This window comes from Salvia hispanica, chromosome 1, assembly GCF_023119035.1.
Source record: "Salvia hispanica cultivar TCC Black 2014 chromosome 1, UniMelb_Shisp_WGS_1.0, whole genome shotgun sequence".
Classification (NCBI taxonomy): domain Eukaryota; kingdom Viridiplantae; phylum Streptophyta; class Magnoliopsida; order Lamiales; family Lamiaceae; genus Salvia; species Salvia hispanica.
In genome coordinates this window covers 20,204,896-20,218,869 of record NC_062965.1, presented here as the reverse complement: position 1 = coordinate 20,218,869, position 13,974 = coordinate 20,204,896, and the positions used below count along the sequence as shown (strand labels likewise).

Here is a 13,974-nt window from a genome sequence, read left to right as displayed (position 1 = left end):
TATAAAATTTTACCACTATTAAATTTAGAAATACCTTATGGTCAAACATTTTAGTTATTTTTATGAGGCCTATCTCCAATCATTTACGCCAAATTCAAACCCATTTTTTAGTATACGTCACACAAAAAAGTAGTTTTACTCCAACCATTTACACTATATTTAAGTTTACACCATTTTTTAGTATTCGTCTAACAAAATTTTGGAGTAAACACCATATTTGGTGTTATTCTATTGAAAAACCCAAAAATGGGTTTGAGTTTGGTGTACGGCTGGAGAACTTATCTACACCAAAAATGAGTTTTGGTGCATGGTTGGAGATGGTCTGAATTGACAATATTGTTTAATTCATCTATAATGACATCTATTTATGTTTTTTTCTACCATATCAGATATAATTTCACCAAAATAAATCAAGAACAAACTCAGATTTTATGACTATTCAATATTGATTTTTAAAGTTGCAAGACTAGTCATAATATAACCAAATTTCATAATTTTCCGATAATGTACATACAAAATTTGTGTTCATGAAATAATTGAACCTTGTACTAAATTTTATGACTGTTTAATTGATTTTTAAAATTGTAAGACTAGTCATAATATAATCAAATTTCATAATTATTCGATAATGTACCAAACTAAATTTATATTAGTAAATAGTCTTTATTTATTACTCCCTCCGTCCCAGATTAAGAGTCACTTTTTATCATAAAAGTTCGTCTCAGTTTAAGAGTCACTTTGAATTTTTCATATTTGGTCATACAATTTTACCCCATTTTTCATCAAAATTACATAAAAATGACATTATTCACATTAAAATAAATCAAAATAAAAATCAAAAGTCAAAAGGGACCCACCTTCAACCAACTCCACCATCGCATTTTATTTATTACACACTCGACTATCTCACTTCATTTATTACACACTCCACCAACTCACTTCATTTATTACACACTTCAATTCTTTTTTAAAATTCGAATCATAACAATAATTGACTCTAAATATGGGACGAGGGAGTACTCCCTATTTACTACTGACTAGTAGTACTATCTTTTTATCAATTTAGGCGACAATCGAATACGCATGCCTCTTCATTAGTAATATGTTGACACGAAATCCTGCAATGAGAAATTTGGCAAAATCGGTTTATAAACTTAAAATATTTGAAGATTATGCACACATACTATTTATAGAAAAGATTGACTGCAAATGGTATTATTTTGACCAAATTGTAAGCTTAAGAGTAAAGAAATTAGACATTTTTCTAGAATGTTGTGCGTTATAAAATATGGGTTTCAGTGAAATTGCCACGTTGTTCTTAGTTAAGACTTGGCAAATTGTAAAGCCACACACGAGCTCTTGTCAAAAGTTAATATTATCCAACTTTCCCATTGCGTATGTAGTCATATTTTTTGTATCTTATCTTATTAATATATGTACATATTTAAATTACGAATTTAATAGTAAGGCAGATGTAGGTGTATCTCCCAATATATTGGATGCTGTAACTGTACATACAAGGTCTAAATACAAACATGATATGATAAAAAAAAAATATTCATTTAGTTAATACAAAAAAAATACTAGTAATAGAAAGATAAGGAAATAATTAGATTGATCGTATAGAAAACAAATAATAATAGTAATAATAATTCAAGCCCCTAGTAATAATAATTTATATATTTCATATGAATAGGAAATAAATTACTTAATTAATTGATTAAATTTATATATTCAGTAGTGTATTACTAATATCAATAAATGTCCTATAATTTATTTGAGTGTAAATATAATTTAGACCTCATTATACTTCAGCCACTTTATTAAAAATGTCATGAATTTAAAAAAATATTTAGACAATCTCAAACTATTAACTTTGTATATAAGTTGTTTGCCTCCCAAATCCATGGCATGGCTCGCGAAATATGCTGTACAATTTAAATTTATATTAATGGAATGACATAGTAGGTTCTAATACTTAAAGCAAAATTTATTTTTATAAGGTGCATTTTCCGAAGCAAGAAACTTGATTGGACCAAAAAGATTGATGTCAGTTTCTTCTTGTAAACAAAACAATTTATGTGATACAATAATATATTTGATACTGTATTACAATTGTCATGGCTTTGGGTAGTACACTTGGCAAAGCTACAAGAAGCCTAATATCAAACACATACATAGAAGCCTTTGGGTAATTACACGTGGCGCAGCCACAAGAAGCCACATACACATGCATGGCTAATGCATTAACAAGGAATAATTCTTTATGTAAAACTTTGATTTAATCTTCTATATATGTAAAATTTGATTAATGGGTTTAATTCTCGTGATTCACACATAATGTTAATTTTTGGGATGTTGAAAATACTAGTAGGAGTATATTTTTATGAATTGAGACGTTGTAATTCCGGCTGTATATCTTGACAAATGATGTTTCGTCATTAACTCTTCCCCCAAAGTCCCAAAAGCCATCTCTCCAACTAACTTAGCCTTTAAGTTGAAACAAACTCCAATTGATGAGCAAACGGCGGCTCTTTCTTACACGTCCCCTCCCACCTCAATACCAATTAATGTCGGATTTCTTTAAAAATTACTATTTAAAATATATGCTTAAAATATATATGCATAACTACGTATCATTATGTTTGCATAAGTTTGTGGCTTTCACAAGTGTTTGATAAAGTAAAATGCGAAATCTAACTCGAGCTTAAATGTTTGCACAAGTTTGTGACTTAAGTGTTTGATAAGTAAAATGTATAACTCGAGCTTAAATTAATGTTTGCATAAGTTTGTGACTTTCAAAGTTTTGATAAGTAAAATGTATACAAGTGAGAGGATATTTGACAAACAAATCTCACGTCAATTATAAAATTAGATGAAATTAGTAGAGTCTGTATAGCAATTGATCTCTTTTAATTAGGAGTAATATTTCGATAATTATAACCATATTTGTCACGTTTGGTTCTTTATCGGACTATCATTTTATGAGGCATCACTCCAAATCGATTCCCAAGTGTCCTTGTTGGTAGTCCAAATTGATTCCCAAGTGTCCTTGTTGGTTATAACTACGTTAGTTATGGTTGTATTTCTCTATTCATCATTTCAAGTCGTTTGATCTTAATAAAATCAAACAAGATAACCTATTTTAAAAGACCAACTTTTAAAGAGAGATGTCTCGTATTAGTGCTCTTAACAGTCGATTTGGATATTAGAGCCCGTAACAAATTTACGTAAGCATCAACTTCCAAACATATTAAACTAACCTCTATCTCAATATGTATCCTTAACTCATAAATACTAACAAGTAATTATCCCATCAAATATTGTTGGGGTAGTGTCTATCCATGCACTGAAGTATATCAAATGATATAAGTATAATACATATAAAAACTCAACATTTAACTAAGAGAAGATATCATAATAATAGATAAATTTCGTCTTGGCTATATATGTATGAGTCGTCACACACTTCAATATAAACAATTTGCTACATCCAAAATAAGCTAACAAAGTAGTAGTACTACTAGATTCCTTTATACTCCTACTAAAACACATTAGTACTTCGAAATATGAAAATCAACCCAACACAATAAATAATAAAATTAAACCTTCCACTTCCACATTAATTAACTCAAACCACAATAAACATATTTCCCAAAACCCTAATTTACTTAGGGAAAAAAAGGGAAGTACAACTACTTCATATACTTAAATCCTAAATTTTTTCTAATACTATTAATCTAAAGAAACTTGATTAACATCTCAAGAAAAAAAACTTAAACCTTCCCTAAAATTAAAAACCTTTGATCAATAATTCCCAACACACACACACACACACATAAAACCTAGTAAAAGATTAATTTGATATACTATATTTCTATTTAAAACTAGAAAGTCCATGGAACTCTTGAATCCCCCATAAAATCATATTCACTAAAACCCTCCCGCGAAAATTCCGGCCAGTTCACACCCTGCAGCTTCTCATCCAGCAGCGTCGGCGCCACCGGAATATCCCACATGCCCCGCGCCTCGTCCACCACCGACCCCTCGCTCCTATAGTAGTCCTCGTAATACTCCGGCACCACAGAGTCTCCGCCGGAGGAGGGAGATCCGGCCGCCGGAATCTTCACCGGCCGGTCACCTCCGTCGCCACCACCTCCGGCCGCCGGAATATTCGCCGGCAGGTCGCCGGCACCGGCGGAGTCGGTGGCGGGGAGGTTGAGCTTGGCCGCGGCGCCGTAGAGGCGTCTGGCGGCGTCGTCGTAGGCCTGGGCGGCCTCGAGGGAGGTGTTGAAGGTGCCGAGCCAGACGCGGGCCCCGCGGTTGGGCTCGCGGATCTCGGCCACCCACTTGCCCCACGTGCGCTGGCGGACGCCGCGGTAGGTGCAGAGGGCGTTCTCGGGGCCGCCCTTGCCGCGCATGCAGCCCTTGCGGGAGCGGCGGACGGCGGCGGATTTTTTCTCCGGCGGGGGTTGCTTGGGGGGGTGGGGGAGGGATCGCTTTGCGGCGGCGAAGGAGTCCATTTGGTTGTTGAGAGATGAATTAAGGGGAAGAGAGTGTGCAGAGAGGGTGGTGGGAGTGTGAGTGCACAATATATTCTTTTTTTTTGTAAATTGTGTGACATGTATTTATTGATCTCGTATTATAGTACTATGGTAAAAGAAAATTGTAGTAATTAGTTACGTGAAATTATAAAAATCTCGTTACTATGAACTTGGACATTAGATTTTTTACCCAAATATTTACCATATATAATAACCGTTAAGGAAATAGAGTGGCCATCTTACATCCCTCCTCATGAAACTATAATAAAAAGAAAGACACTTCTATCTTTATCGTCATGCATTTCAGGCTGTAGAAAATTTTTACCCCAAATAAGTGTTTTTTTTAAAATTATATTCTGAATTTGTCGCAGTGCAACTTTCTTCCTCAAAATACAGATCAGTTTATCATTTTGGATCGTCCATCAAAATTAGACCACCTTCTAAATATAGAAAGTTTTGAACAATTAAATACTATTCCCTTCATCACACAAGAATATGCACTCTTTTCTTTTTAGTTCGTCTCATAAAAATATGCACTTTCTAATCTTGAAAAGTCTTTTCTATCTAATGAGGTGAAATTCATTCCCCACTAACAATACTTTAATTACTTTTTCTCTTTATCACTCTCTTACTTCACCAATTTTACAATAAAGCTCGTGTCAAACCCAAAGTGCATATTCTTTGGGAACAGAATAAGGAACCACAATTCACTAGCACTACTTTCACCAGTTTTCCCCCACTCTCTAATTTTACCAATTATTCATTAAAATCTGTATCATTTATAACTTATTTTATTTTTTTGGATGGAGGTAGTAAAAGAGTTATAAACGATGTCGTTTAACTTTCTCAAAAAGGGTCGTGGTATTTTGGGCCGACCTGGAGCAAATTATGGACACATTATTAAGGCCCAACAAGAAATAAAATTATTGCTTTGAAATAACAATTCGCGAGCGCGCTTTCGTGGTTATTCATTAAGTAGGCCTTAGAAAGCCCACTTTTGTATATGACCTAAGATACTAGGCTTCAAATTCAGCCCATTTATTTCAAGGTCTGAAAATTTGGCTTTAATTATTGCATTAAATTGTCCGACAAAGTGGATAATTATTAAATTCGTGTATATTCAGTATCAACAGATTTATTTGACCAATAAGTCAGGCAAAATTTTCATCTTTTGTTGAGAAAACCGGATATCAAAAACTCATCAGCATATTCCAAATTTATGCAAATCAATTAGCTTCAATTAATTGATCTTTTAAAGTTATTTTAAAAAAAGGGAACCATCAATTTTGAACCTTGAATTATTATTTTGCAGTAATTAAGTTTATAAATTATTTTATAATTTTTCCATGTGTTATAAATAAAATATATACCCATTTTACAGAGGAATTAATTAAATAGCAGAGCTAGTTTCCAAATAAGCTACATGGAAATTAAGTGGTTGGGAGTAGCTGTTTGTGACAGTTGCACAAATTTATCCCCTAAAATATTTTATAATATCCCATTCTTCTTTTTAATTAACTTAAGAAACAAAAAATATAAATTTTTTCTAGTTGGAATGTACAAATAGCCGAAATATGTGCAATTAAAGCTTGATAAAAAAAGATTATATAACAATACATGAGTCATTATAACCTAGCTAGCCAGCCTGAAATTTGACCACAATGCACCAAATTATTGAACCCTATAGCTACACATCAACCCCCAGTTCTGGTTATTGATTTTCTCTAGGGTTTTATACACAAATGTTGGTCAAAAATACTAGCCTCTTAACCTATAATTGTACATTTACATGCTTATATATATGTAGTCCAATCAATGTGTTGAACACCATATCATAAAATTAGTCATATAGAAATAGTATCAAAGTTTTTGGTATTTACATCTAAGTGAAAAATGTCAAAATTAGCTCACATGTTAGGTCCTCTATCGATATTTTGGTTTGTTTTTATAACAAATTTTTCAATGATTCAAGCCGAATCCAAAGCGTTCTTCGTGTTCGGAGACTCGTTGGTGGACAATGGCAACAACAACTACTTGGCCACCACTGCTAGGGCGGATTCGCCTCCGTATGGGATTGACTACCCATCCCACCGCCCCACCGGACGTTTCTCTAACGGCCTCAACATCCCTGATATAATTAGTATGTTTTGATATCGATTATGTTACTATATACTTTGTTGCTTATAAATAAAAGTTTAGAGAACAATTTTACCTATTTGTTACTAATTATTTTTTTGAATTGTGATTAATTTTAGGTGAAAAAATGGGTTGGGAAGCTACATTGCCATACTTGAGTCCTGAGCTTAGAGGGAAAAATCTACTAATTGGTGCCAACTTTGCTTCTGCTGGTGTTGGAGTGCTTAATGATACTGGATATCAATTTGTAAGTAATTCCAATTCTTTTTATTGGATAATTTAAGTTGTTTCAAATTTTAATTATGAGTATATAATACTAACTTTTTTTTGTGATTTATTCTTTATACTCTACTATGATCTGATTGGTTTTTTAGTAGCCCAAAAATTTACCATATAAAATGATTCCTTTTTTTCTAGTAAATAATCATATTTTCCCTTTATTTTTGGAAATATTTAAAGGTTGCATTTTTCAATATTGCAGGCTAATATAATTAGGATATACCAACAGCTTGATTATTTTGAAGAATACCAGGAAAGACTAAAGGGACTAATTGGCAAAGAAAAAGCCCGCAAACGTGTGAAAGAATCACTTGTTCTCATTACTTTGGGAGGAAATGATTTTGTCAATAATTATTATTTGGTCCCATATTCTGTAAGATCACAACAATACTCCCTCCAAAAATATGTGCCATTTGTCATCTCCGAATACAAAAAGGTTCTGCAGGTAAGAATCTAACTTCGATACAACTTAATATATAAAAAACATAATAATATCGAACATATATTATGTCATGTGAACATTTATTTCATTAACAGAGACTCTACAAACTTGGACCCCGCCGGGTTCTAGTGACCGGGACGGGGCCGTTGGGGTGCGTCCCAGCAGAGCTGGCGCAACATAGTCGAAGAGGCGAATGCGCACAAGAATTGATGAAGGCTGCATCACTATTCAACCCTCAACTTGTTAAAATGCTTACAAAGCTCAACAATGAGTGTGGTAAAGATGTATTCATTGCCGCCAACACTAATCAAATGCATATGGATTTCATCACCAATCCTAAACAATTTGGTATGTCTCTTGCTTTTTTCAATCTCTAATCTTTTTTTATTTATATTTAAATTCATACTCATGTAGTAGGAGTATATTGTTTGTTTGCAATTTTGACAACGAACCACGACTGATTGATAACACGTTTTCTCTATAATTACTACTATCTGAAACAGGATTTAGGACCTCAAAGGAAGCTTGTTGTGGACAGGGCCCGTATAACGGGCTGGGCCTTTGCACGCCGTTGTCGAATTTGTGTTCGAATAGAGATGAATATGTTTTTTGGGATCCATTCCATCCAACTGAAAGGGCCAATCGATTGATAGTCCAACAAATCTTGGAGGGTTCAGAAAAATATGTTTATCCAATGAATCTTAGTGCGATTATGGCTATGGACTCAAGGGCTTGAGGCCCATTTCGAGAAGCTTACTATACTTGGGCCTAAATTCAGCCCGAGTGTTAGTAATATTTGCAAGATTTGTGTTGTGTTTTTCATTTACGTAACCTCTCTATTTGATTGTTGTTGTATGTCTATTTCTAAATTCGATTGATGTTGTATTTGAAGTATTTCTTTCTCCTATAATTGGTCCAATGTTCACCAATGGATAATGGATACCACTTGATTGAAGTTTTTCCAAATGGATCTCTCTTTTTATTTCTCACCCTCTTTTGATACATGATGCATGTATGACCGAATTGATTAGATCAATCGTGAATTTATTAAAATGAAAATAATTTGTAGACTAATATGAACGAGCGAAGAGATATATAAAAAGGTTTTTTTACTCTCTTTAAGTAAAAGTTATAATTTCACAAACTCCAGCTTTAAAATTTCCAAAACTACATATATGTATATAATTTTGGAAATATGAATGTGTATATTTTTTGGGTTATAATAATATTAAATATATGTATTGATTTGACCATTAAAATGTAATTACATCACGGCGTGAACTAATTTTGAAACCAAAATACTATAACATACAACAACTCGACATCTTCTTTTCGTAGAGTAAAAGATTAGAACGATGGTAAATTAATTTATGCACATTATAACGTATAAGGTAGGCTTACTTTAAGTAAGTTGTCAATATAATATACATATATAAATCACAATGAGCTGGAAAAAAGGCTTGCCCTCTTTTTTATTTTCTTTTTAATTGAGAAACACACCAATCTCCTAGAATTATTGACTTTCATCTTTTTTAGCTTTTTATATTTCTAGTCAAGAAAAAAATGTTAGTACATAGCTAATGTTCCTTAATCATATCATTCAAGATTAATTAATTAATTAATTAGTATAAATGAAATGGACTGGCTAACCAAATAAAAAGCAAAACACAAAGTAATATTTATGTCACAATTTTAAGCCTAAAAAGTACAAGCATATATAAATGTACATCTTATCACATGCATTGAATTAATATATTAGGGGAAAATTAATTAAAGAAACCATTAACTAAAGAGTGACTGAGAAGAAAAGAAATTTGGAAGTGGTGTGTTTGGAGGAGAATTAAAGGGGAAGTTTGTGTGGGTGGCAGTAGACAGATGCTTTGCATTAATATTTTATTACTTTTAAAAGGTAGTTGTGAAATGATTTATTATAAATTTATGATGATTCAAGTTTATACATTTGATACCTCTACTTTTTCCCTTCTCTTCCTATCCTTATTTCAGCCTCATACCTCCAGTGTGTGTGTGAGAAATAAACAAATATTTCACTTATTCTTACATAAATCCCATGCATATGTTAGTGTTTTAGAAGAATGGTGTAACACCTAATTTGTGTTACTGTGTGTGTTTGAAATGGGAATTGCTGCAAGAAGATTTTCAATAATTCCTCTTCTTTTCCCATTTTTTGTTGCAATTTTGTGCCAAGAATCATTGGCCATATCCACTTCATTCAACCATACAAAATATAAACAAATTAGCAGCTTGAGACTAGCCAGAATCCAGAGGCATTTAGACAAGATCAACAAGCCTCCTGTCCTAACTATTCAGGTATACAATATACATATACACACTCAAATTTATAATTTATTAGTATTATTTAATTAATTCTTAAAAAATTGATCTTGTATATATTGCTTTGTTTCCTCAGAGCCCAGATGGAGATATCATAGATTGTGTACATAAAAAAAGACAACCAGCTCTAGACCATCCTCTTTTGAAACATCACAAAATCCAGGTATTACTCATCTTATTTACGATCAATAGTCATGATTTTTTCATTTTAAATTGTCCACAAAAATTAGTAACCCTCGATATTTGCTAAGTTTATATCTTTAAATGATATGCGTTTCATTCTTCAATAACAGTACTTCAATATTTTTACTCTCAGTTCCTCTTATACTTGATCAATTTCGCATTAAAACATACTTTGTTAATTACCAATACTTGATCAATTTCGCATTAAAACACATTTCGTTAATTACCAAAGTTATTGGCAATGGACTTAAGTAGTAGTAGTATATAATAACTTACAAATGTTGATATATTTTAAAATCTTAATTAGAGGGTGCCATCTAGAATGCCAAAAGAAGTGGAAATGGAAAAAACAAATGGGAGCACAAGTGTGGATGGATTTAGAGGAGTGTGGCAAATGTGGCATCAAAAGGGACAGCTTTGCCCAAAGGGGACAGTTCCGGTTAGGCGTAGCTCGATGCAAGATGTGTTGAGGGCTAAATCTTTGTACGATTTCGGCAAGAAATCAGTTCAATTCTTGCCTCTCGCCGCCACCACCACCGGAGGTGGAGCCGCCGTGCCAAATATTGCGGGCAATGGGCATGAGGTATGTTTTGAGTTTTTGTATATGCACCGATCGATAAATATTCGCATGTTAATGTGCTAGTAATTCTATTTTATCGAACACTTTGATTTTTTAGCGAGTATTTTAGTGCTAGTTAAACACTGTTTTTTTTATATCGTCTGAGAAATAAATTGAATAATATAATTAATTGAAATACAACTCAATAATACAATTAATTTTTATGTGAAGCACGCAATCGCATATACGACTTCGTCGGACGCGATATATGGGGCAAAAGCAACAATCAACGTGTGGGACCCATCGGTTGAGCGATCGAGCGAGTTCAGCCTATCTCAGATTTGGGTTCTTTCCGGCTCCTTCGACGGCTCAGACCTCAACAGCATTGAAGCCGGCTGGCAGGTATGTCGATTGTTCTGACCCATCCCACAAGTTTCGTTCTTGATTCGCCATTTCTTATAGTTTTCGCAAAAAGAATATTTTGAGTGGGCATATTATCTTCAAATATAATATGAATATTAACATTATCATGCTGCATTTTGTGATTAGTAATGAAAATTTATTTGAGTTGATTATTATTATTAGAATTTTGAAAATTGATGATTATACTAGTCAGGTTAGTCCGGAGATGTACGGAGACAGTAGACCAAGATTATTCACTTATTGGACTGTAAGTTTTAATTATTGCTTCTTATATTTTAAATTTTTATTAATTCATTCCTTGATCCAAGGAAATTAAATCTATATTCTAGTTTATATTTATATAAATTAATTTATTTAATATACAGAGCGATGCATATGAAGCAACAGGATGCTATAATCTTTTGTGCTCAGGATTTGTCCAAACGAGCAGCCGAATAGCCATCGGAGCAGCCATTTCTCCGGTGTCTTCCGTTGCCGGAGATCAATTCGACATCACCATCCTCATATGGAAGGTTACATAACATCTCTTACTTAATAAGTACTATATAATTTTTGTAGGGAAAATAAAAAGGAATTGAGTTCGAATTATTTACTGTACAAAATTTCTCGTTCCATTTTTATGCATAACAATTATTTATTTAATATTGGAATTTTAAATTAATAGGATCCAAAGTCGGGAAATTGGTGGCTGGGCTTTGGGGACCGCACATTGGTGGGCTATTGGCCCGTGGAGCTCTTCACCCATTTATCGGATCGGGCCACGATGGTCGAATGGGGCGGCGAGGTCGTCAACTCTCGGCCTGATAACCAACACACATCCACTCAAATGGGCTCGGGCCGGTTCGCCCAAGAGGGCTTCGGCAAAGCCAGTTATTTCAGAAATTTAGAGATTGTGGATTCGGACAACAGCCTGATATCGGCCCGAGACATCACAACCTTAGCTGAGAACATAAATTGTTACAACATTAAGAATTCTTATAATGATCGATGGGGCACTTATTTTTACTATGGTGGGCCTGGAAGAAATCCATTGTGTCCATAATTTTACAATGTTTTGAGGCTAAAAGAAGAAAAAATAGCCTTAATGAAATATTTTTAGATGAATATAAATGTATAATTATTATTTTTTTCATAATGAATGTAGATCGCCATTGTGATCATGTATCAATGTTGTTATTCTTTTTACAAAATTTGAATATGTGTTGGAGCTTGAAATACAAAGCATAACATGTGTCCGTGTAGAGAACATTTTCTTTGAATAATACATTTTCTCGTTTAGATGTCACACTTAAAATAACATATTTTTAAAAATACAAAATATAGTATATTTTTATTTTATTCTCATTTTACTTAGATCTCATAAAATATGAAATATTTTGCTTTGAATAAGACACAATAAGTACTATATCACACAAATTTATCATCCCATTTCAAAATACTGAGCCTAGTTTACATTTTTAAAACAAAATAAGTGCATTAGGTATACTTTTTATCAGTAAATATATTTAACATTACTCCATAAAGTGATATAATTCGCCAAATATTTAATAGTATTTGCATATAATAGTTGCATTTGTTTATTCAAAACTTGCCTCTCTCATAGCATCAAACTTAGATTCATTTAATTAACGTCAAGAATCTTTATGTCATTGAGATTCCCTACAACAAAGTCTTCTATATTTTATAATTGGTCTTCTGAGATTTTCTACGCATCATTTTCATAAAGTAAACATAGAAAAATAGGTATATAAAAGAGTTTATTGACTTACCCTTTGGTGGAAGTGACCACTTCTCTTTCTGAGAGGTCATTTACTAATTGTAATTTAGCCTATCTAATTAAATATTATATAATTACATCATCACCATTTAATATAAGAATAATCGTGATTAGCACTAATTAGGATATAGATCCGACAAATGCGCCACGGGTAAATATAATTTTTCTTTTTTGTTGTTGTTTAAGTTATTAAGTATTATCATATTAGATAGTATATAAATATTTGGTCTTTATCTTTCGTTTGGTGCATAGTTACTTTCTATATAATTATATTGTATTCGTAAAAGTAATTAAATATATGATAGTTCAAAGTTGATTATATTTTTGTGGATTATAAATTTTTACATAAAAGTAAAGGGCCACGAATTGTTTCGTCAATACATTTTATATTAGTGGAATTTTTTTAATTTCTCTAAAAATAAGTCACTTCGAGAAAATACATTGTTTCCAAATAATATTTGCGACTGTGGGCAGCAACGACGTGGTTGAGACTAGTAAAATCTAAATTAAAATTAATGAAATATGAGGGAATATTTTACAGTACTTTTATATAAACAGTTGACGATTTAAACATCAACCAGTTAATCAAATGACGTGATTAAAATACATTAACTCGATTGATTAGTGGTTGGATTAGTAGTAATTTAATAGTAGTAAGTAACCATCAATTTTTCATTACGAAGTCATAGAAATTTATTATTCATTTTATTCGCTTCTGCAACTTATCAATCTCTTTCATGACACTTAGTATGACAAAATTGTTTTATTTTTTTTTGTAGGGAGTATCTAATTGAATCTTTTTTTCTGTTCTTTTGTGGATTGGGGCATAATTCACACAAATTGGAGAAATACTTCACCTTTAAATAGAGCTACAAATTTGAGGTAAATTGGAATTGACGATCGAATTTCTTGAATTTTCTTTGTTCCAATGTAATTATCATCAGGTAATTGATTAGTAAACTCTTAATTAAATCAACTACTATATGTTTCTACGAGTAATTAGCATGGTGTCAATCTTCCACGAGTACAAATAATCCATTCATAATTTTAAAAATAAATTCATATAATTATATGCATACGATTATAGATGTAATTAATTTAATCTTTAAGTTTGATTTAGAGAAAGAAATTTCTAAAGATGACGGTTATTGTAGATTCCATGAATCAAAGAGTGATTAGATTGCTAAATCAAGTCTTATGCGGCGACTAATCATGTTATATTCACAGTTATTTTTTAAAATACTAATCATTATTTATATATATAAAGGTCGAAAATCAC

The 13,974-nt window shown here is 32.4% G+C and overlaps 3 protein-coding genes across 3 annotated transcripts; 2 read left to right on the top strand and 1 right to left on the bottom strand.

Moving 5' to 3' along the window:
- Window positions 1–3,594: 3,594 nt before the first annotated feature.
- LOC125207786 (dehydration-responsive element-binding protein 2D-like) lies at window positions 3,595–4,601 on the bottom strand. Its single transcript, XM_048107271.1, has one exon. It carries the CDS (start codon window positions 4,521–4,523, stop codon window positions 3,888–3,890), a length of 636 nt encoding a protein of 211 aa, XP_047963228.1. The 5' UTR covers window positions 4,524–4,601; the 3' UTR covers window positions 3,595–3,887.
- A 1,810-nt stretch (window positions 4,602–6,411) lies between these two features.
- LOC125207778 (GDSL esterase/lipase At5g33370-like) lies at window positions 6,412–8,367 on the top strand. Its single transcript, XM_048107258.1, has 5 exons — window positions 6,412–6,684; window positions 6,800–6,927; window positions 7,162–7,404; window positions 7,497–7,749; window positions 7,905–8,367. The coding sequence occupies exons 1-5, from the start codon at window positions 6,438–6,440 to the stop codon at window positions 8,135–8,137; spliced, it is 1,104 nt and encodes a 367-aa protein (XP_047963215.1). The 5' UTR covers window positions 6,412–6,437; the 3' UTR covers window positions 8,138–8,367.
- A 1,020-nt stretch (window positions 8,368–9,387) lies between these two features.
- LOC125217039 lies at window positions 9,388–12,147 on the top strand. Its single transcript, XM_048118865.1, has 7 exons — window positions 9,388–9,729; window positions 9,830–9,916; window positions 10,244–10,519; window positions 10,727–10,897; window positions 11,112–11,165; window positions 11,284–11,430; window positions 11,583–12,147. Exons 1-7 carry the CDS (start codon window positions 9,535–9,537, stop codon window positions 11,958–11,960), a joined length of 1,308 nt encoding a protein of 435 aa, XP_047974822.1. The 5' UTR covers window positions 9,388–9,534; the 3' UTR covers window positions 11,961–12,147.
- The last annotated feature ends 1,827 nt before the right edge of the window (window positions 12,148–13,974 follow it).

Excerpts from the sequence above, each read along its gene's own strand:
- LOC125217039 (XM_048118865.1), top strand. The coding sequence starts at position 9,535 with ATGGGAATTGCTGCAAGAAGATTTTCAATAATTCCTCTTCTTTTCCCA. Across the intron at positions 10,898-11,111 it reads GCATTGAAGCCGGCTGGCAG|GTTAGTCCGGAGATGTACGG; the intron begins GTATGTCGATTG and ends TATACTAGTCAG. Across the intron at positions 11,166-11,283 it reads GATTATTCACTTATTGGACT|AGCGATGCATATGAAGCAAC; the intron begins GTAAGTTTTAAT and ends TTTAATATACAG.
- LOC125207786 (XM_048107271.1), bottom strand. The coding sequence starts at position 4,523 with ATGGACTCCTTCGCCGCCGCAAAGCGATCCCTCCCCCACCCCCCCAAG.
- LOC125207778 (XM_048107258.1), top strand. The coding sequence starts at position 6,438 with ATGTCAAAATTAGCTCACATGTTAGGTCCTCTATCGATATTTTGGTTT. Across the intron at positions 7,405-7,496 it reads AATACAAAAAGGTTCTGCAG|AGACTCTACAAACTTGGACC; the intron begins GTAAGAATCTAA and ends TTTCATTAACAG. Across the intron at positions 7,750-7,904 it reads CACCAATCCTAAACAATTTG|GATTTAGGACCTCAAAGGAA; the intron begins GTATGTCTCTTG and ends TATCTGAAACAG.